The following is a 24,089-nucleotide window of genomic DNA, read 5'->3' as shown; positions in this document are numbered from 1 at the left end:
GGACTAAAGAGAATGCGCAAGAGCGCTCCTCGTACGGAGGGGGTGCGGTTGGCGACTGCCGCGGCAGAAGCTTTTTATTACCTTTCTTTCGTTCCTCGGGGTGATATTTCTCTTCCTCATATCTAGCTGCTTCCTCATCTAACTCGGCCTTCTCCTCTGAATCTAAGATTCCATTCTCAGAGCTATCAGAACTGTCGAGGTTCAGCGCTTCTAGCTCTTTCACAGGGTATATGCTGGCTCCCCCTCCCGGTTGCTGTGTAGAGAGGGAAGTGCCGGAATCTGAAAGCTTTAACACTCCCTTATCCGCGGACTTAATGGGAGGGCTCTTTTTCTTTCTCAGGACGTCCTTTTTCTTGCGCGCGCCTAATCTCTCACTACGTTCAGTTTCTGACATACTGTCTCGAAGTACCTCGAGAGTGGTCTGCCCTCCTACAACTGCTGCCTTGCACACTTCATCTGTTAAGCAATTTTTGACTAGTTTCCATATGGCTTTAGTTCCTAGACGCAGATTTTCTCCGCCAATTTTCTGTCTAGGTCCCTTCCAAGTTTGTCCCATGAGGCAATTGTAAATGAGCCTAAGCAGGCAAACCACGGAGCCACCCTGTCCACTTCTTTCACAAAGTTTTTAAGTGTTCTTCCTCCAATTTTAATGTCCCTCTGCTTTAGCACCGTTTCCAGAGCCGTGATCACAGACTGTGAGGATCCCATGAGGGACCAAGAACGCCCAGCGGCTTATCTACGTCCGTCTGACAAGGCATGAGTAGAAACAGACACGCCGCTCTCTTATATACGGGAGTCTTACGCGCACTTCCCAGGCAGTGCTATCGCGTCCCTGCTCCCCAACAGTAAAGGGGAGCTGCCCGAAGCTCACTTATTTACGAGAGACTGAGACGCGCATCCAGCTGCTGTCCTTTTAGCAGCAGAAACGGTGAAAACAGTACATAATAATAAGAAAGAGTAGGGTGGCTCCGAGAACAAATACCATAGCCTCAACAAATCCTTCCCAAGGCGGCGACAACCCCAGACCAAAATCCAAGAAAGGCATGCCTCTCTGAAAGTATTTTTTTTTACCTGCAGTTCTGAATCCTCCTTGTCACCAAGGGGTCTCCGGAGGTGCTGATGAGGTCTTTTTCCCAGGTTTCTGGCACCAAATGTCCCACGCTCCGTCTTGCCAGCAAGAATGACGCAGGACACAATGGATACTTCTGCAGAAATAGCTTTAATGCATCTTGAGAGTGAGAGCACAAGCTTACAATACAGAGACCCCGAGTGAGGGAAAGGTCTTTCCCTTATATAGGAAACTATCCTCGCCTAGGACGTGTCACTCTCTGGCTGGTCGCTGCCAGATGTGCCAGATGACATACCACAGCATACGTGTCCCCCTGAGTGAGGAATTTACCAGGCGCTTGCGTATTGCCCTTTTATTAGGTGCATCCTGCCGGATATCGGCGCCATCTTACAATGGAGAATGTGAGGACGGACCTCCACAAGTTCCCTTTACGTGACCTTAGTAAATTGTTTTAACAATCTCTTGGAATGTGTTCTGAGTAATAGAAAGTATGGTTACTGTCTAAGAATCAATTACTTGGTGACACATGGGAGACTGACAGAATTCTCTTTGCAGTTTTGACTATCAGAAAGGGATCTACTAGCAGTACTACTATTAAGAGAGCTTAATAATCACTGATATTTCAGTAATTCTTGTAGGATCATCCTTAAGAATTAAGAAGTCATCTATTTGTCTATATAGCATCGCTGCAAGAGAGTACATCTTTATAGATCTGCAGCTATCTGCTCAAAAAGGGTGGGGTAGTACCTAATGATTGCTATATATGTTTAATAATAACAAGAAACATATATTAATATCAGGAATCTTTCCTAAAATGAATTCTCTTGGGCTTCGCCTATAAAGCAAAACTGTTGCAGATTATAATCTGAATACCTCCTACTATGACTTCTGACAAAAATGTTCCCAAAAGACTGGTTCCTAGGCCTTTTCCTTGTAAAGATTGAGTATTGGAGTTAGGAATATTGTGGGGCCTCACCTTGGCAGTTTGTTTTGGGTTGTAGAAGATAGCAGGCTGAGAATGCCATGGATAACAAACAATTAAACAGTGTTTCTTTGTGGCAGCTTTGGTTTCTATCTTCAAGTTTCTGCCTTCACTTTCCCTTATGATGATCTAATCTTAAGACAAAGTGTTTCTGTATTAAGTTGTAATTGGTTATGATGTTTTATCCTAGTAATAGAAATCAAGCTGCAGCACATGGTTTCTGGTGCTCAAACTCAGGTCTTGATGTAGTGTGGCAAGCCCTTTGTTGACTAAACCATCTTTTCAGCATCAACCCTTAATATTTCTAAAAGATAGTATTTTCAGTGTAAACAAAGTGCAGTTTTCCATAAGGATATATCATAGGTCTGAAATTTTAATTAAAGGAACCTGGATATAACAAAACAACACACACTTTAGCAAAAACTCTCTTGGTCAACTGCCACTACACTGAGTGTGCATCTGTGAATTTGCAAGACAAAACAGTTGTCAAGGAGCTGTGGTATAGTGATTAGCATGCCAAACAAATTAGAAAGTGAAGGAGCAAAATGCTTGACTGGTTTGTTAGCTAAAATTAATTTGCATGGGGATTTTGTACATGGCATACAGTGTCTTTACCTGTGAAAATTGAACATATAGACAGAGCTGTGATATTAATGTGTGTGTGTGTGTGTGTGTGTGTGTGTGTCTCAAATATCTTGAGTCACAGCTCCTCCTCCACATGTCTTGTACATTAGATGAATTGTTCACTATTATTTTTCTGGCAAGGAAGAAAAAAAAACTCAGTGTGGCAGCACACAGCTGTACTTCCAGCATTCGAGAAGTAGGGACGCAAAGAACAGAAATTCAAGGTCATTTTCAATTACACAGTAAAATTAAAACCAACATAATGTTCATGAGATGCTGCCTCAACTATTTAAAGCTAGAAAATGTTGTGCTTTAGGAAGTGGATGGGGGCTGGAGATAAACTTCAGAACAATGCATCCCTAGCATGTACAAGGCACTGATATACATTCTTCTATAACTTAACCAGATATAATGACTTGAGCTGTTCATCCCAGGACTCAGGATAAGATTTTATCATACATAAGGAATTTGAGGCTTGCCTTACCCTAGATCTTCTAAGAAAGGGCAAGTGTGTGTGTGTGTGTGTGTGTGTGTGTGTGTGTGTGTGTGTGTGAGAGAGAGAGAGAGAGAGAGAGAGAGAGAGAGAGAGAGAGAGAGAGCAAGAAGAGGACGACGGGAGGAGGGAGGCAGAGGAAGAGGAAGAATGAAGAAGGAGGAGGAGAAGAAAAAGAAGAAGAAGAGGAAGAGGTAGAGGAAGAAGAAGAGGAAGAGGAAGAGTTAGAGGAAGAGGAAGAGGAAGAAGAAGAGGAGGAGGAGGAGGAGGGGGAAGAGGAAGAGGAAGAAGGAGAAGGAGAAGGAGAAGAAGAGGAAAAGTCATGTGGAGTTTCATAGAATATGTATTCTATGAGGTTTTAGATAAGCAACTGTTTTCAGTAGAGGCATTCTTTTCAGTTATATTTTGAATACTAATTGATAACAGACTTGCTGTGAAAGAACAGCATCAAGAAGAGAGTCCAAATAACAATTGCTATCATGTATGGTTATTAGTTTGACATAGTTCCCACTACGACTATTGCATGATCAATTTAATTTTATCCTCACAGTGAACAGAGGAGGAATGTTACATCTCTAAAAATATGTAGATTTTCACAGTGTTATATCTTTTAGACATCCACAGATGAAACACAGGTCTGTCAGGAACCAACTATGTTGATCACCATGTTACCTTGCAGCATTAGCTAGAGTATGCTTTGCTCAGTTTGGTCTTCTCCTTTTAGATATCATTTCCAGTTATTTCTATACTGAAATGGCCATTGAATGCAGCAATATTTCAAATCACTGCTTCAGTTAGATCAGGTATCTGGAATTAGATGGATCAAGAGAAAAGAGACAACATTGATTGCTGACACTGCAGTGCATCAGGAGGAAATACTCACTCTGACAGAGAAGATCAGTCATTTCAACTACTTGTACCCAGAGTGTTGAACTAGCAAAATTTCTGACTTTTTAGTTTATTTTTTCACAGGACACCTTTGTAAACATGTCAGTTAGAGAAATGCTTGTTGGCTGCTTAAGCCTTAGCTGTGTAGATACAGTATGTCTAAACTTTTATTTCTGCTTGAACTTACTATTTCCAGAAGCCCAGATCATGTCATGATACAAAAAAAGAAATGAATTAACAATTTGAAGTACATTTTAAATCAGTTGGAAACATTCTAGATTATGATTATCAAAACACATTGATTTCTGTTTAGGAGGAGACATTTGAAATTATGAAAAGTAAATAGCAATGGCCACATTCTAAAAGCTCTTAGTCGACATGGGGTAGGTTTTATTATCAGACCTTAGAAATTCCAAATCCTGACTGTAAATATAATTTACCAAGTTTGCAGAGAGTGAAAACAGCAGTCTTCAGAATTACTCAGAAGTGATGATAAGAGATAACCTAGTGTGGGAAAGAATTTGCTGCAGAAAGAAGAGAATTCAAATTTCTGTGCCCGCACTTTAAAACAGTCATGGTTGTATACAGCTATAACCCCAGTGCTATGATGACAGGGAAAGCATTTCTGGAGCTTGTGCACAGCAAGATAGCATCAGTATAAGTGAAAGGCTTTGAATTGAGAAAATTGTGTAGAAAGTTATAAAAGAGGATACTATTTATTTCTCTGTCTTCTGCTTGAACACATAGGCATGAAATACATAGACAGACAGACAGACAGACAGACACACACACACACACACACACACACACACACACACACACACACCATATCACACACACTAATTCTTGGTGGTCATGTACTGAGGAATATTAAATTAAAAATTTATAACCTTGAACTCATGAAAATGTCCACTTGACCTTTATAATTGCCATTGATCATGAATACTATTTTGTGAACCATGAATCCACATATGTAAAATAAATCAGTTGTCAGAATAAAGAAAGCGCATGACATATTAATATTAGAAAATTTAAAAAAAACATTAGTTTATTATTTTGGGTGTGTGTGTGTGTGTGTGTGTGTGTGCTGCATGTGTGTGTGTTCACGTAGGTCTTCTGATTCCACAGCATGTTTATAGGCCAGATGGCCAATTTCTGTAATGGGTCATTATCTATGGATTCCTATGTTTAAAGTGAGGGTGTTAACCTTGTTCTGCAAGTCCTTTTTCCCTCTTGCTGGCCCAACATAATTGTCAAAATTTAAATGAATTTCTTATAAGCAATTGATGAAGGTTACTTACTCATCATGAAGTTAGAAGTTCATATTGAAGCTCAGCAAGCCTCTGGATTGACAATTCCATTTTATGTCAGCATAAGAGACTTGGATATCATTTGATAAGGGCTTATGACTAGTTATATTAATATTCATAGAGTGAACAAATTGATCCTTGAAGAAGTCACCATTAAATTGGAAGACAAAGAACAAGAGTCAAATAAGTCCAGCAGCTACTGAGATGCAGTCACTGACTGAGTTGAGTCTGAGCAAACATCAAAGAAACAGTGAGCTGTACTGTAGCCTAAGTAACGATACAAGCAAAAGCACTAAAATTCCTTGAATGAGGCATATAGGTATGGGAAAAGCACTTCAACCTGGGACTTCACTTGACTTAGGCTGCATAAAAATCTACCTTCCAGAAATATACCTAACAATGAAGTTGCTCACCTCATCTCACCTGCATGAAGCTGTATATGTATCAAACAATGGACTAAGACTCCCTGCACATAAATTGTTTATAAACTTCTCTTTCATGATCAACTCCCATTCAAAAGTATTCAAGAGCATATCCACATACTGGAGGGAGAAATCTGTTTCAACTGGCCTGAGACAGTTTAGAATATATACTCAGTAAGTCATATTGAATCCTCTGGAACAACTTTCAAGGGAAACATCCTGTTTAATGTCATATACCTAGTGATAATGAATATGCATTTGATTAAATCAAATGCATCATGGAAACTGATGTTCACAGTTAATTAAGGCTTGCCTAATCAAAAAAAAAGCCAATCAAAACAGAAATATCCACACTGAACTCTAAGTAAACAATTCCTCCTTCTCGAGAGGTCCACAAATTAAAGCTACACTGAATACCAGTGTTTCTCACTTTGCTTTTGAATAAAGTTTCTTTGTCACCTTGCTCTCTGTGACTTCTTGTAATAAGATGAAAACATCCTGGAAACACCTCACCTAGACAGTAACCTCAGATAAAACTGATAAGCATCTTCTTCAAATAATGACACGAATTATGGAAGCTCCAAAAGAATTCTCCTGTTACTTTCTTGTAAAAACTTCTAAGAATGACACAAACCATGTCTAATCTCATGCCTATTCAAAGAAATCAGAAGTTATAAAAAAATTCATCCTAGTGTTGTTTTTTGTACCAATTTCAACTTTAAGATATTAAGTACAATCACATTGGAATTCTTTTTTCTCAGAAGTTTTGATAATGTCACCTACAATTAAACAAGAGGAGAATCCTTAATGAATTTCTCTAAAATACATTTGCATGATAGATAAAATATTAACTCTAGAATGAGAATATTAGAAAAATGCTTGTTTCTGTGTTTTGCATTGAAAATATAATTTATACCACGTTGTCCTTTTCAAAATGCAGATGTTCATAGTATACATATTAGATTATGTGGACTATTAATAATAATAAAAGTTTCTAACAATAATTGAAGAACAGAGCCAGTACTTTAAGACAAAAATGCTTCTGTCACCTTTAATGTATATAGTTTTTGCTATAGGTACACAATGATTTCTACATATGAAAGTCTAAATGCTCTACCGCTCATGCTTTCTGGTTTCAAGAGGTGAAATCTTCACTAATAGCTTTTAACTTCAAAATCAAAATGAAAACAAAATTCATGAACAGAAAGAACAGAAGGAAAATAAAAGAAGGGAAGGAAGAAAGCATGGAAGGAAGGGACAAAGGAAGGGAAGAAGGAAGGAACGAAGGAAGGGAACAAGGAAGAAACAGGAAGAGATTTGGTAAGTTGCTCATTTGACAGGCTACATGCCAGTATATAAGACACCCTTGGATGAGGTCCAAAACTGTACAAGATCAGGCATGGTTGTTCGTATCTATAATTTATTGATGAATATCAGACATTCAAAGTCATCACGAAATATATAGTGAGCTTCAGGCAAGTCTGGGGTTTATGAGACCTTGTGGAAAAGAGAGAGAGAGAGAGAGAGAGAGAGAGAGAGAGAGAGAGAGAGAGAGAGAGAGAGAGAGAGAGACGGAGAGAGAGAGAAGGAGTTAGGGACCTAGGGGTAGAGGAAGAAAGGAAGGACTGACTTCAAGCGATAGCGACGCAAGATGGCAGCCACCACAGGCTCGGGAGTAAAAGTCCTTCGAGATTTCCGACTGTTGGAAGAGCTGGAAGAAGGCCAGAAAGGAGTGGGCGACAGCACAGTTAGCTAGGGTCTGGAGGACGATGAGGACAAGACACTCACAAGATGGACAAGCGTGATAATTGGGCCTCCACGAACAATTTATGAAAACCGAATATGCAGCCTTAAGATAGAGTGTGGGCCACTCTAGTATCCAGAAGCATCCCAGTCTGTGAGATTTGTAACAAGAGTCAATATGAACGGCGTGAGCAGTTCCAATGGAGTGGTGGATCCATGAGCCATGGCAGTGCTGGCAAAGTGACAGAATTCCCACAGCCTCAAAGTCATCCTGCAGGAACTGAGGCGCTTGATGATGTCAAAAGAGAACATGAAGCTCCCACAGCCACCAGAAGGACAGTGTTACAGCCATTAGTCACCAAGGCCCCGGCCTCCTTTCCCCATCCAACCCAAGTCTTCATTTTCCACAGTAGTGAATTTTCTAGATCAATCTGTAGACCTCAAAGTACTGGAGAGGAAGCCCCATTTAGACTTCATCCTGAGACACTGCTCTGATACTAACTTCTTGTCCATTTGAAATACCTAAGTTGTGCTGTGTAACATCATCTGTTGAGTATAACCGCTGTCTGCCTGGTTGAACTTATGGGATCAATAAGGTGTGTTGAAATTGGTTTCCTTTGGGAGCGGTGGGCACAGCTAACGCAACTGTGGACAGACACGTCTCACACAATCACCTGCTGCTGGCACTTGGCCTGGGTATGCCTTTGCCCGCCCCGCCCTCTGCCACAGCTGTGTGGTGGCCCTTAGAGTAGATGGGGAGGTTTCAGGTAGCAGCTGTGGGACTGAACACCACTAGGCTTGGGGTTTTCTGGCTGTACCCATGCTTTCTTAAGTCTTAAGTGATTGCCCCATCCGAGCCATGGTCCCCACTCCTCCACTCCCACCCTTGGTCAACGCTTAGATTGTAACCTCCCCTCCCCTAAAATTGGCTGCGGGTGAGGAATTCAGAGCTTCCAGTCTCCCCACCTTTATCAAGGGGTGCTGCTTTCCCCTCCTCAAGTCCCTTGTTGCCCATCATCACCCAACACTTGCTGTGGCCAGAAGCCATCAGATGAGGTTGAAAAAGCCTGGCCTCCCTCCCTTAGCTCTGGACCACACTTGTTCACCTGCCACCAGCCTGGGAAGGGAGCGCTGGGTCTGCGGCCCTGCCACCACAATCAGCTCTTGTGCTTTGAGCTCAGGTCTAGAGGTGAACAGAGCAGTCACAGGGCGACTCAGATGGGCCACCGCTCAGGGTCCTTGGATATATGCCTAGAGAAAGGCCATGTGGAGAGTCCTCGGTGCACATGGTTCTGAGTTGGTTCCTTTTCCCATAATTGCTTTGATTTTACAAGTTGAAGAGGTTTGAACAGGACTCTCAGTCACCCTGATCACCCATCGGGTCTGGAGTGGAGTCTGACAGTTGGAGCACGAGGCCCTGACTCTGCCAACTCGGGTTTAGTGTTGCTCCTCAGACCCTGGGCAGGGACCCAGAGGAGTTCTGTGTCACCATGTTCACAGATCCTTTGCAGATAGGTGGGCCTGGCTCCTGGCTCATTGACAAACTCCCCACTCTATTCAGGACCACTAAATGTTGAAATGTGGATGCATACTGAAATAAAGGCAATTCGATGTGTTGCAAAGGGGAAAAAAAAAAGGACTGAGCAAATGAAACACTGGTGATTCTTTCTTAGTCCATTCAAGCCTCATTAAGTTTCAAATTTTTCAAACTAGCTATATGTACAGCAAACTTCAAAAAGACAGTGATAATAGCCATATGGCAGTCACCTGGGGAGGGAATTTGCTCACAGTGGTAGAATGTAAATGAGCTGAGTTGATAGTATAAGAATTACGCAAATCCTCAACTGATTGATTTGAAGTATCTTTTCCCACATATGAGCTTACTTTAATGAGAGGAATCGTGGACATGTCAATCATTAATGAAGTACAATTTTTTAAGCCTTCTCTATTCCTATTTTCAGTCATGGTGACTTCATGCAGGATTTTCTGATAGTATATATCAGTATGATATCATCTTACTAAAATCAATAGGAGATATAGTCTAAATTTTTGAATCCCAATTAATTAAAGATGAATATTTACACAAAATTGTTTGTATCAAATTCGACAAAGTTGTTTTCGTGAATAAGAAAGGCACACAGAACTAAACCCTTAACAAAAATTAAAATCAGGACCTATAGAAAAGCTTCATGGGTTTTCCTTGGTCTCTAGTAGAGAACCTAAGTTCAGTGTCCAGTATCTATACTTGGTGGGTCATTACTACTTGTCAATCGAGCTCTGGAAATTGAGTACACTCTCCTACATTTTGCAAGTACTTGTACTCATTTGTGCAAACATGTACAGATGCATGAAGCAAATATTTAAAACCGCATTTAAATATGAAAAACTAAAAAAAGTCAAAAAGAAAATGAAGGACAAAGAACAATGATTTGAATATACGTCATGTTAATGCTGTACATATCTATAAAAAAAGTCATTTAACATAACCTTGAAGCAGCATAATTCAGATAGTTACAATGCAGTCCCACACTCCAACCCAGTATTTAATATCAAATTATTATCTAGAGTTATTCAAATCAATAATTTCTACAGGTGCATTTAATAGTCTTTGTTCATTAAACTAATCAAAATCTATGTTGTAGTTATTTGAAGAGAAAGAATTTTATGAATCACGTGATATCAACTGAATAAATATGAAAATTATGTATGCAAACTTTACAAAAGTTAGTTTCAACACGAAAGTATAAATTTACAATTTAATAAACAAGGAACTAATTGATCAACCAAATGTTAACAACTAAAATTCATCTATGTATGCAATAGAAAATAATATTTGAGATATAAAATTAACACTTATGTTAGTAAAATAATGCATAAGTTATTTTACTTAAAAAGAAAATCTTATGATCGTATTAATACAGCTAGAAAACATTAAGAAAAAACTTAATACTCTTAAAAATGGGATACACATGCACACAAATTTAGAAAAGTTTGATACATATACATTATATTATAATGTCATTTCAAAAGTTAGAACTATCATTGTGTTTGTTATGAATGAAAGGAAGATGTTTCAGACCATAAACAGAAATAAAATTTTCTGGAATTTTACATAAATAAAAGGCATTTAGAAACTAAAATTTTTAATAACATCTCCATCATAATTAGATGGGTATGTTCCTGCCTTCTTGCAATGAACATTGAATTGATCTCTATTGTATGAAGAAAATTGTGATAGCTGTTCGGTACAGAGAATGAAAAGCTGTCTCTGGACAGCTTATGGTTATCACACTCATGAACCCACAGCACCTGTCACATGATCAAGCCAGCTAGAGTCAGGGCTTAGATGGGGTGACCAATCCTTGCCAATGCCATATTGAGGGGCTTTTGGCATTTGATGGCTACTGGTGAATGAAGAATCATTCATTTTGGGGGGGGGGGTATTGCCTTGGTAATTTGCTTGTGCTTCAATAGATTCCCTTCATGAGTGACACTAGATTCTGATTCTTTGGTGAGATCTAAAAGGTAAACAGATGAAGACATGGTGTCAGGAGATGTATTATAGGAAATATGGTGAGATTTGGTAAAGAGAATGTAGAGTGCATACAAGTATATTTCTTTATATAAAAAATAAAGAAAAGTATGAAAGGACAAATGTTTACTTAATTAACAGAAGATAGAATATCTCTATAGACAAATTCTAAATAGCTTATATACATAAAGCTAAAAATAATAGATGAGTTTAAAAGATGTACAAATTTTCTTCACTGTTTAAGAGATCATCGTAAGAGATCATGGAAGAGAATGTAACATATTCATTATACATTATATTATATTATATTATATTATATATACATTATATTATATTCATTGTATTATCAGTTTGAGCTATTTCCTCCCTGTTAAATTATAAGCATTTCTAAATTCCTCAGAAAACAACCTCAGAATAACTACTTTTAGTCCCCCAAAGTCCAGGGAATTGGGGCAAAAACTCGTCAATGGTTTCTTCAAGCTGTACATAATTATTTTTATATTTATTACTAAACTAAAATTATGATCTTTTACATTGGCACAGAATTTATTTGATACAAATTTAGATTTTTAAGATTTTCTTTAATATAAATTTCTCACTGATTTAAAATTAATATTGTTACTCTGATGTACACGTATTGTGCCTATACAACACATTTCAGCATATATGGCTTATACCCAGTCCTTTTCTGCTATTAAAAAATGAAGCAGAGCTGATTAAGCACATGAGTTTAAGGCCGAATAGCAAATTCATGTCTCTAAGTTTATTGTTAGAATGCTTTCAAGATAATTTATTAAGATAATTAATCGACAACAGTCCTGACTACTTATATAGTTAGATGGTTTCTAAAAAACACCAGAAGTCCACAAAATATGACGTTTAATGTTCTTTAACTTTTATTGAGACATGTCCGCTCCCACCGGCTCCCCTTTGGTATATTCAAAGAAGAAATTGAAAATCTCCATCTCCACATGAGGTGATTTATTGTGGCAGACAGGCACTATGCAAAAATTGCTCCAATTCTTCTACAGACTAATTACTGTCCAGAAAAGGAAACATTGCAGAATAAGTTGGCTGAAAATTTCTGCCAAGCCAGAATGATTAGCCCTTCAAAATTCAGTGTTTCAAAAGTCTGTCTGATGTTCCTAGGCCAGAAGGCTGAAGACTTGCTCTCACATGTTGCTCACAGGGGACTGTACAAATAGAAAATTGTCTCTATAACCTGTCTCAGTTCTAGAAGCCATGCTAGGCTTCCTATATTTACAGATATATGGGTCATTTTCAGATTACTGGCAGGGTTGAAAACTTAGTATAATCTTATAACCCACTCAGACTATTTAACTTTGAGAATACATATTTAATTAGCTAGTTATCAGATAATACATAAGCTAGCCAGGCTATAACAGATTTTAAGCCTTTTAAAAGCTAAAATATATAACTAAATGTTCTGTTTAACTGATAAAAGTTTGGCTGGGAGTTAGGTACATCTTATACTTTTAAATTACAGAATAATAGTTGTGCTCAACTTATATTTGAGAAAAAATTTTCCGTTTTTTTTTTTAATCAAAAGGGTAAAAGAGTAGATTGATGTCATTATTAAGGTTAAGGGAGGTACAGGATAGAACCAGGCCTGTCATTGGATAAGAAGGAAGGATGGGTGGGAGAAAAGTTTTAGAGAGGCACAGGAAGCCAGAGTGAGAATGTGAGAGCACAGAGAACATGGCAGTAGATTTTTAGATGCCTCTCTGTACATATTACAGGATGTTATGACTATTCTCAAGGGATGGGTGTGTACAGGATTTTGTGCCATCTAGATTGGCAAATTATATATTATCAATTGGATCAGAAAATATTGTTTGATGTGTTCTTTCATAAGGCAACTTAATTGAGTTTAAGAGAGTGTATGGTGGCCAGATGCATGGGCCTACCAAAGAATTGGGATGTGTTTGCCTGGCGTGGTGGAAACCCAACCAAGAGGGCTGTGGATGAGGGAGGAGCAGCCTGACACGGTGCCGTGTTGAGAAGAATAGTGTGTCAGAAAGTAGATGGGGGCAGCATGGAGCCACTGAGATAAATTATTGCTATTTCCAATGGCACTAGAAATATTAAGGGAGTGAGACAGCTAGGGTATACCTGGGAACAAGTTCTGTCGGCTTTTTTGTTTTGTTTTGTTGTTTTTATTTTTACTGCAGCACATATATTGTGTGTCGAGTGTCCTGAAGGGAAAACATGCTTAAGTCCTTGGGTATGAAGTGATTTATTGCATCATGGCCACATATAACCATGATGGGATACTAAAGACAAAGATAGGAGAGTGAGGATTTTTAATTTCCAAGAAATTATAGGATTTTGGTGTTCCTTAATCATATGATTTTTTTTGGGTAGGATATCTACCTTGTGATCTAGACTAATATATGAATCACAGAAAGAAAAAAGGTGGAGGCAGAGTTACCATTAAAGGTTTTTGGGGCCTGGGAATCAGATGAAAGGGACAGAGAGACTACAAGGCCACAGAATATGTTGCTTATCAATTATATTGAGAGGTTACAAAGGGGATGGCAGGTTTGAGGAAAGCAGCCAGTTAAACAGGACTGTGATCTAACACTTCCCTGCTTATGAAAGAAAATTCAAAAGTCACATCCAGCTGGAAAGTCTTATGAATACTATGAAGTTCCTATTAATGTGGGGAGCCAGGACTGCCCTAGGCTGTCTGAAAGACCTGGACAAAAGACTAACTGGAACACTAGTTCTATGCCCTTACCCAGGATCACACTTGTCAAGGCCTGTCTGAGGCTGAAGCCAATGCCTTAAAGGAGTCAAGGTTGAGGGTAGAGACTCTTCCCTTAGGTTGTGGTTATCAGTTCTTAGGCAGCTGTAACTGTGGTATCCATGTTCTTTTCGTCAGCATTGTCTGACGTAATCATTTGCTGACTTAGTTGTTCCCCATGTACAACCACCAGTACCTCCAGGACTGAAAATTATAAATATGATTCTACAATTTCTAATAAAGTGCAAATAAATTTCAAGCAATCATCACAAAAATGTTTACTAACAGCAATCACATTTTAAATCAGACAAACTAAAAATAAATTGAACACCATGTGCTCCAGCTGTATATCCTCTGAACATAACCCCAAGACACCAAATTACTACAGAGGTTCTTGTACAGTTTCACCCATTGTTGCTTAGTTCCCAGCAGGGAGGAAATGCAATTCATATGAATCCTAATGGGGTGACTGCTCTGCTTTTCCTTTCAGTTATTTTGCTATACTGCCACTATGCCATCCTCATCGTGCAATCCTAGATAGCACAGTGATCTATGACTCCAACATATAATGTTTGACTATGTAATTGCAAATATTGTAAGAGAAATGAAGTCTTAAACACTGCTATATATTTATTTAAATGTCCCTGTTTGTTTTATTCCAGAGACTGTGCTACAAAAGGTACATACACACTTCTCCAACAATGACCTCTTGAAATTCCTAGGCAAATGTATGGGACTAGGAAATACCATCCTGAGTGAATTTACCCAGTTCGTAGATACTAGTCCAAAGCTTGGAATACCCAAGATACAATTCATAGACCATATGATGCTCAAGAAGGAGGAAGAACAAAATGTGTACACTTCAGTCCTTCCTAGAAGGGGGAACAAAATACTCAAGAGGGAGGGGAATATAGGGACACAGTGGAGCAGAGACTTAAGGAAAGGCCATCTAGATACTGCCCCATCTGGTGATCTATCACATATGCAGCCACCAAACCTAGTCAGTATTGCTGATGCCAAGAAGTCCTTACTGATGGGAGCTTGATGTGGATGTCTCCTGAGAGACTCTGCCAGAACCTCACTGATATAGATAAGCATGCTTGAAGCTAACCATCGGACTCCATGAGGACTCCAATGAAGGAGTGAAGGAAGAGCTGAAACGGTTTGCAAACCCATAGGAAGAACAAAAATATCAACCAACTAGACTTACCAGTGCTCCTAGGGATTAAACTACTAAACAAATAGTACTCATGCAAAATCCTAATGCTTCAGTTGCATATGGAGCAGAGGATGGCATTGTCTGGCATCAATAGGAGGAGAAGCCCTTGGTCCTGTGAATGTTCCTTTCTCCAGTGCAGGGGAATGGTATGCTATTGAGGTGCGAATGGCTGGATGGGAGGAAAAGCATCCTCATGGAAACAGGGGGTGGGGTGTGGGAGAGTGGGTAACTGGGCAAGGGAATAACATTTGCAATGTAAATATATAAAATATCAAGTTAAAAAATGTTACCACTGCTCTTAATAACCCTATATAAGTTTTTAAAATCCACTTGCCAAAATTCTTACTAAGTCTGTTTTGTGTTCACACATGGACTATGATGGATTAACACCATATCTGGGAATATCTTCTCAATATTAGACATAACATCTGAATATGGGATTATTTATATCCATTTTTTGTTCAAGAAGAATCCGATGCCAAAGAAAATTTCCTCTTTTTGATTAGCATGAAAATTATATTCAAAATAAGCTAATAAAATAAAGGATACCTGAGTGTATACACATTCATATACATATTCATATATATGAATATGTGTGTATATATGTATACATGATGTAGGCCTCCTTCACAGGGCATCTAGGCCTTAACAGTTCCCTCAGGCCTACACATTGCATCTAGGCCTTCATGTTTTCCCTAGACCTTTAACAGACAGCAGCTTTGCCCTCTGAGCAACCAGTCTACAGAGGAATTCATAGAGAAACCCTGTCTGAAAAACTAGGGGAGTGAGACAAACAGATTAACAGATCTTGCTCTCTCTCTCTCTCTCTCTCTCTCTCTCTCTCTCTCTCTCTCTCTCTCTCTCTGTGTGTGTGTGTGTGTGTGTGTGTGTGTGTGTGTGTGTGTTCAACTGAGGAGGCACTGGGAAATAAATGTTTGTCCCTCCTCTGTAAGCCAGGCCACCCCAATACTGCCTTTCCTTTTCCTTAGTTTGTTTGGTTTATTCCAAGTTAATTGTATCTATTTCTTTAATTTCCTCTTCATTTCTTTAGTTGAGTCAGGGGTCTTTGCACATAAGCCCCGGAAATGAGTACCTGGATCAGGTCTGCAGCCTGCTCACAGGGTTCTACCCACCTCCACCTCTCAAGTGATGCAATAAAAGACATGCAGCACGCATCTGGCTTCTTTTCACTGTACATTTACTTTGGTTCCAATGTTCATTCAGGTCTGAGAGAGGAGGGAGGGAAGGAGGGAAGAGAGACAGAGAGTGACAGAGAAACGGTGACAGAGAGGGAGAATTATAGGTTATTGTTCCATCGCTTCAATCACTGTCTGTTATATGCCATCTTGGCAACCATGCCCTGACACCCTTCCTTGGGTAAGATCAAGCATAATGACGGCAACCGTATAATTCCTGCTTAGTCGCACTGAACACCCTAGTCATCACTACCTGTGGATAATTGTAAGGGGGATCCTCTGATCTAGAGGGTCAGAAAGACAGAGAGACAGACAGACAGACAGAAAGACAGAGAGACAGAGGGACAGAGGGACAGACAGAGAGACAGAGACAGGATGGACAGGACAGAACAGGACAGGACAGGAGAAAAAAACAAGAACAGAAACAAAAACTCAAAATGGAAGTCCGGGTCCAAATAGTCTCTGTCTGCACTGTCACTCTAGTGTTGGTGGTTCAGCTTATAAAAGCTGTTTAAAAGGTTGTTTAGTCCATGGAAGATCGAGGGCAGGGGTTTGATTAGTTGATGTTGTCCTTCTTATGGGGTGGCAAACCCCTTCAACTACTTCAACTACTTTCTGTAACTCCTCTTTTTGGAACCTTGTTCTCAGCTCAGTGGTTGACTGCAAGCATTCTCCCTTCTTCCCTCCTTCTCTTCTTCCCTCCCTCCCCACACCGCTCTATGTTTGCATGTTTGTGTGTTTGTGTGTCTCTGTATATGTGTGTGTGTGTCTCTCTGTCTGTCTCTGTCTCTGTCTGTTTGTCTTTCTAAGTGAATGTCACTTTTCTTTTCTTAGATAAAGTGATGAGATAAGAGTCTTACCCAAGCTATGCAAATACGTCCTTTAGGCTGAGGCCAGAGTATTTTTTCCCTCTGTTCAACTATTTATAGACCTAATACTAGGAGCTTCTAGCCTCCATGCAATCCAACCTTCCAAGCTGACTGATTCAATATGGTTTCTCTTGGCATCTTCATGAGTTGTTCTACTTGGACTCACATTAACCTGGACAATGTGTTACAATCTTCTGGATCCTTCTAATTCTCCAGCTTTTTCTGTTCTCCCCAGTGAATAGTTTGTTCTCTTAGAACCTGAATCTGTAAATCATGTCCAGAAAACTTCCGTAAACACATGCCACACAGCACAACTTCTCTTTCTTGCTCTACTTCTCTCTGTCTTTTTTTGTCTATTTTTGTCTCTCTTTCTCTACTCCTGTGTATTCTCTTATTCCTAAGCTGTTCTCATGTGAATTGGGCATATTTTATCTGTGATATATTCTGTCACTTTTTTCTTTGAATTACTACTTTATCTGGCCCTCAATTATATGACACTTTCAAACATGACTACTTCCTTATATAAAGTAACCTTACAATGTACAATCATTTTGCTAATATTTATCTACCTAGTTCTTACCTGGACCTATTGGTTGTAAAGAATTAACCTTTCAGGATGCCTATATTTATGGCAGAATCTTTCTGACCTTTCATATATGATGTCCTGTGTCTCAAAGATGAGGGTATTAGAATAATATTATTCTACACATTTTCTAGAAGGTTGAAAGATTCAACTTAAGTCTTATTTTATGATCCAATTAACAGCCATCAGTCCAAAACACAAAGTCACTAAAACAAATCCTAGTTGGATCAGGTAGGGTGGGAAGATATCCCAGTGATTAAGCAGGCAGGAAATGTTAGAGAGACGTGGAAGAAGATTATTTATTGCTCAGCCTGTGTTTTTATAAAAGCTAGAACAATAAACCCAGGAGTGGGACAACCTACAGTGAGCTGGGCCCTCCAACAAAATTATTGATCAAGAAAGTGCCCACAGGCTTTTTCATTGGACAATCTTATGAAGAATTTTTTCTCAGTTAAGATTTCTTCTTCCAAGTTAGCTCTAGTTTTATATCACATTGATAAAAAAAACCTTCCTATATAGTTTGTAGGTGAGAGTTTGTGGATGTATATCTCTAAGCTTGTGTATTGAAGTGATATCATTAAAACTTTTACAAAAGAATGGCTAATAATAACCTGTGTGTGTGTGTGTGTGTGTGTGTGTGTGTGTGTGTGTGTGTGTGTTTCTTTAATTTCGCAGGCTTTCGCCCAATTCTCGGTACCATCTCGGTGTGGGCATGGGGCACCAACAGTGTATATCAGTGAAATTATGTGTGTATATGTGTTTCTGCATGCCCACAGATATATGTATCATGATAGGGTATTAAAGAGGACAATGACTTAATCTAAAGAAATGCTTTAGATTATAGCACACACCAGCAAGAAAACATTCCTTTTTTGGCATGGGGTAGCAATTGGGCTTGCAACAATAAATTATGAAATTTACTAGGAAGAGTGAAATAGCTCAGTAGGTAAAGATATTTGTTGCCAAGGCTGTTAACCTTGGTTTGGTCCGTGGGACATACGCAATGGAAGGAGGAAATGGATGCCATAAATTGTACTCCATCATCCACATGTGTGCAATCACATGCAGAAACAAGCAAATACTCAACTAAAAGAATCAGAAAATTAGAATTCTATAAATATAGGACTTAAAATATATGCAGAAATTAAAGTAAGGAAATAGGTTGACATGAGATATGGTAAGAATTCTGTAAAGCTGATACATACCCAGACTTAGAGAAAGTATCCCTATACATATGTGTGTTCCGTTTCTCCCATTTCTGGAGCAAGAAAAAAAAATTCTTACATGGAATTTCTGCTTAGTAGTACAGAGCAACAGAACATAATATTGAGAATTAAAAAAGAATACATATATAGTTCATATGAAGGCAACTTGGTCTTGCAGAGATAAGCTACACAACTCCTGGATACTCTAAGTTCAGATTCATGAACATGTATTACTCAGATTAGTGAATCAAAAAACTTAAACATGGGGCATGTAGAGTCCAGAGACTTTTCTACAGTGGAATTGTGTAACTAGGGTGACCAGACAATAGCACTTGCATTTGTATCACTTAGATTTATAGGGACCTTTCCTTGCATGGTGGAGGAATAGGCACCTACACTGAAATGTACTATATGTAACTAGAGAAATAAAACAAAATGTTCTCCTTTATAACCAAATCAGGAATACTACTAGGAGATTCCAGGTTTCTTAGTCACATCGTGAAATAGAATCAAGTGACCTTGTTCCAATATAATATTCTTCATTCTTTCTGAGATATGAGGTAGAGGATGAAAGAAAATACCCAACAACCTGGGTTTAGGGTAATATATTAGTTTAAAATGTCAAGTGTATCAGTCCAAGGGGATCTGACATCCATCAGGAGTCATGGAATACTTCCACTGGACTCTCCACAGTGGTTGCCTGTGCAGGATTTAGTTCCTCAATCAGCACTCATTTTTCAAATTTATAAGACATCAAAATGTAGACAAAAGGGATCATCCTCATATTCAGTTACAAAGCACCCCCACAAGTTTTCTATTGTCTTACGTGGAAAGGATAAATTTAAAAGAGTAAAACAATATTATTATACTCAAGGAAAAAGCTTGTGTCAAAGAAACAAAACAACAATTAAAGGCAAAAGTCTATGTTTTTCAATAGAGTGACTATAAGGATTGGAAGTACACTTTAAGCAGAAATTGTTGTTATCTTCTTCAAATTTATGGAGCATGGATGTTATAAAATGAATGATAAGATAGAATAACAATGTAGGGTGAGAAGCTAATTGAGAGAGGAGCAGAAATTAAAATCAAAACAGCTCAGAGCATCAACGTAGCCTGTGGTAAAACCAATGTGCAGCAACACAATTGTAAGCAATACCCATTATGGAAAAGTAAAAGACAATTCAAAAGGCACATTAATGTATATGATGGACACTTGTGTCAACTTGGATTTAGATGCCTCTAAATCTGGAGGTGTTTGTCTCCTATTGAGAAGGCAAAATGTTGTTCCCCTTCAGAAATTTGAAGTAGATTGAATAATTTTACCCTCTTTGTCCTAGTTAAAAAAAAATAAGGCCAGAAAATAATTTAAATTGTAAACATGTGTGTGTGGGGTATGTCTTTATTAAATTATGTGTGAATATTTGCATGCATAGGGTTGCCTGTGGAGGCTAGAAAAGGAAGGGTATTGGGTCCCTGAAACTGAAATTACCAGTGATTATGAATCATCTTGTTCTTTGAATCTAACATGGGTCTTCTTCAAAAGTAGTACATGTTCTTAACTTCTCCATCATCTCTCCAGTCTCCTGTAAAAATAAGTTAAAAAAAATGATTTCTGTTGCCTAAAGACAAGGAGGCTGAATGAATATAATGATTCTGAGGTTATTTTTAAAGATGAAATTCATTATGATAGACAATGGGCATAATATATCTAAAACTAAGAAAAGATAAAGTGCAAACAATAAGGAACAGTGTGCTGTATGAGAGATGTTGCAGGGTAAAAAATGACATGAAACTTTCTAAAGAGACTTGAATCTGCTTATAAGGTCGCAGTATTTTGTGTGTACATGTTTGTGTGGGTGTACATGTGTCTGCAGGTGCATGTCCACAGGTGGGAATAAGGAGGTCAAAGGTCAATACTGGGTATCATTCTCAGCCACTCTCTACTGTATTGAATTTGTGACATGGTCTCAAGCTGACCATGGAATTACCAATTTAGCTAGACTGGGGCTCTGTCAAGCAACAGAGTTTCTTTCTTTTCCATTGCACAGGCACCAGGATGATTAGCTTGGAACACAGTCCCATGACTTTTACATGTTCTCTGGAGACCGCACTCAGATCCTCATGCATGTATCAGAAATAATTTAAAAGAGGTGCTACCTCTTTCTGGCAGTGGCCATGTAGCTGCTGCAAGGAATAGCATATGAGTGCTTCAGTGACAGGATTCTACTGTGGTAAGTCCATTTAAACCACTTCTCATTGACAAGGTAAATTTGGTGGCCTTTATATTTAGTACCAAGTTGGCATGCCCTACAAGCTCTCCTTTCCTTCATTGTACTGCATATAGTCATTATCAAAATTGTAGCACTTCATCAGTCATGGACAAGGCCATCTGGAGTCACACAGGCTAAGTCACTATGGACGATTCTACATCTTTCTCAAAACTCTCTCAAGGGATAAAATGTTCTTCACCTCTTTTTGTATCTATCAATCCTCCAGATGTTACCATAAATCCTGGGAATTTGAGACTTATAATCATATCTTTAGAGAAGTACCCAGTCACACTGAGCAAGTCTGTGTCAGTTGTGGAGAGAGGTAGGTCCTGCTTACATAACTGTTTTTAAGGAGCTATATCTGACCAGTAGAGACATGGAAAATGCAGAGATTATGTGGGATTGATAGAGACTTGAAACTGGCTCTTAGAATGATTACAGCTTACAAAGATCTATATATTAGAAAGATGTCTAGAAGATCTGCTTTGTAAAATGAACTTGTCTGTCTGCAATTAAAAGAGAATAATGATAGGAGATAATAACTAGGTATAATTTACCAACAAATGTTTAATTCGGCCTCTCACCATGCATAACTATGTAAGCATGTTTGGCACCAGACCGCTATGTCTTCCTGTTTACAGCACAAGCCTGGCCAGACATCTCTTTTGTCTTGCTGAAATTGTGCTTTTTAATGCAAAATAAGTTTAGGTGGTGATTGATCCAAGGAATGGAAGAAGGAGGTAGGAGAACTATTGGGGGATTTGTGTAAAGATAGAGCTTTTGAATTGTGGATATTATGATTTCTTTTAATAATGTAAGCAATGATATCACTGCTTGGGTAAGCACAATTGTCATTGTATAAATACAGAGGGCTCAAGTTATTTGTGGCCACTTGCCTGAAAATCAAAAGGTGGTCAGTGTCTTCACTTTTGTTAACTCCCCTTCTCCATCTCAGGACCTAAACATTATAGCTAGAACTGGCATTGGCATCTTCTTGGTCCCTAATTTTTAATTTTTAAAAATTTTTATTAGATACATTTCTTTACTTACATTTCAAACATTATTCCCCTTCCCAGTTTCCTGTATATGAGCCCCATTCCCTCCCATCCCCCTCCCCTACACAGGTATTCCCCCTACACATCCACTTTATCCCCCCCCCCCATATTTCCCTGCACTGGCGGTCCAACCTTGGCAAGACCAGGGGCTTCCCCTTCCCCTGGTGCCCCAACAAGTCTATTCTCTGCTATATATGCGGTTGGAGTCCTGGATTATTCCATGTATAGTCTTTCAGAACTGGTTTAGGCCCTGGAAGCTCTGTTTGGTTGGCATTGTTATTTTGATGGGGTTGCATGCTCCTTCAACTCTTTCAATATTTTGTCTAATTCCCTCCAAGGGTCTTGTTCTCAGATCAGTGGTTTGCTGCTACCATTGACTTCTGTATTGGACATGCTCTGGATGTGTCTCTCAGGAGAGATCTATATCCGGTTCCTTTCAAGATGCATTTTATAACTTCATCAATCTTATCTAGTATACATATATATATATACATACATATATACATATACATATAATATACCCCCTTTTAAGAAGGAGTGGGAGCATCTGAACTTTGGTCATCTTTCTTCTTGAGCTTCCTGTGGTCTGTGGATTGCATCCTGGGTAATTCGACCTTTTTGGCTAATATTCACTTATCAATGAGTGCATACCAAGTGTGTTTTCATGTGATTGATAAACCTCACTCAGGATGATATTTTCTAGTTCATTCCATTTGCCTATGAATTTCATTACGTCATTGTTTTTGATAGCTGAGTAGTACTCCACTGTGTAGATGTACCATTTTTGGAATCCATTCCTCTGTGAAGGGCATATGGGTTCATTCCAGCTTCTGGCTATTATAAACAAGGCTGATATGAACATAGTGGAGCATGTGTCTTTGTTGTATGTTGGAGTATCTTTTGGGTATATGCCCAAGAGAGGTATAGCTGGGTTCTCAGGTAGTGCAATCTCTAATTCTCTGAGGAAACTCCAGACTGATTTCCAAAGTGGTTGTACCAGTTTGCAATCCCACCAACAATGGAAGAGTGTTCCTCTTTCTCCCCATCCTCCTCAGCATCTGCTGTCAACTGAGTTTTTTATTTTAGCTTTTCTGAATGGTGTGAGTTAGAATTTCAGGGATGTTTTGATTTGCATTACTGTGTTGGTGCTGGCTCCAACAGATATCTTCTGTTCTAATGTGGTCTTTATCTGGTTGACTGTTTTAACAACTACCTCTAAGGAAAGATCTCCTTAGTTGGATGTGGGGAGGTGGAGTAAGGACAGAGGCAGGTGGAAGCTCCTTTGTTTTCTTAATGGAGTCGTGCCCTGGGGGGAGAGGGAGGAGCAGACAGTCTGTTTAGTGTCTCCTTTGAAGCCTTGGGAGTGTTCTGTATCAGCTCTGCCACAGGGCACATCCCCTAGGTGATACAGGACTTAGAAGTTTGAGCACACTTACCCCACACTGCCACAGAGTGGGTGTAGGGCTGTGGAAAGCTGCAAGAACACTACCGGCGGGGGGTGGGGGTGGGGGTGGGGGTGGGGGTGAGGGGTAGGGCGGGTGCAGGAACTGAGGAAATTTTTTTTAATATTGTGTTTTCCTGTGTGTCAGTGAACTGTCACAGGAAAGAGGAGAAATGGTTTGTCCAATGGGAACATTCCCTTGGCCTATCAGCTTTGGGGGATTCCACAGAAGTCCAAAACATTAAGCCTTTCTGCAGATTAAAGAACTAGGTGCCCTGTGGCTTTAAGTGTCTGCTGCTTTACCAGGTTAGATAGGGAGTCTGCCAAAACCAATTGCAGGCTGTTTTGCAGGCTGTCAGGATTTAGACAGGGGCTAGAGGGACCTTCAGCCAACCCCAGAGAGTAGCTTTGGCCAGGAGCC

The 24,089-nt window shown here is 39.2% G+C and overlaps 1 protein-coding gene and 2 pseudogenes across 1 annotated transcript in view; 1 reads left to right on the top strand and 2 right to left on the bottom strand.

Annotated features, from left to right (window-relative positions):
* Positions 1–24,089, bottom strand: part of LOC148005534 (polyubiquitin-C-like) — a 1,830,776-nt pseudogene that overhangs the window by 1,436,249 nt on the left and 370,438 nt on the right.
* LOC148005539 (uncharacterized) overlaps positions 1–24,089 on the bottom strand; it is an 83,697-nt gene that overhangs the window by 6,686 nt on the left and 52,922 nt on the right. The window contains exon 3 of the mRNA XM_087551563.1: positions 1,072–1,205. Coding sequence (XP_087407689.1) covers positions 1,072–1,205 — 134 coding nt within the window. The remainder of the gene's footprint in view (positions 1–1,071; positions 1,206–24,089) is intronic.
* Positions 7,429–7,943, top strand: LOC148005542 (ubiquitin-conjugating enzyme E2 variant 1 pseudogene; annotated as a pseudogene).

This window comes from Rattus norvegicus, chromosome 5 (assembly GCF_021556685.1).
Source record: "Rattus norvegicus strain SHRSP/BbbUtx chromosome 5, alternate assembly SHRSP_T2T, whole genome shotgun sequence".
Taxonomy (NCBI): Eukaryota; Metazoa; Chordata; class Mammalia; order Rodentia; family Muridae; genus Rattus; species Rattus norvegicus.
The sequence above is the reverse complement of the archived record's forward strand: the minus strand, read 5'-3'. Positions and strand labels throughout refer to the sequence as shown.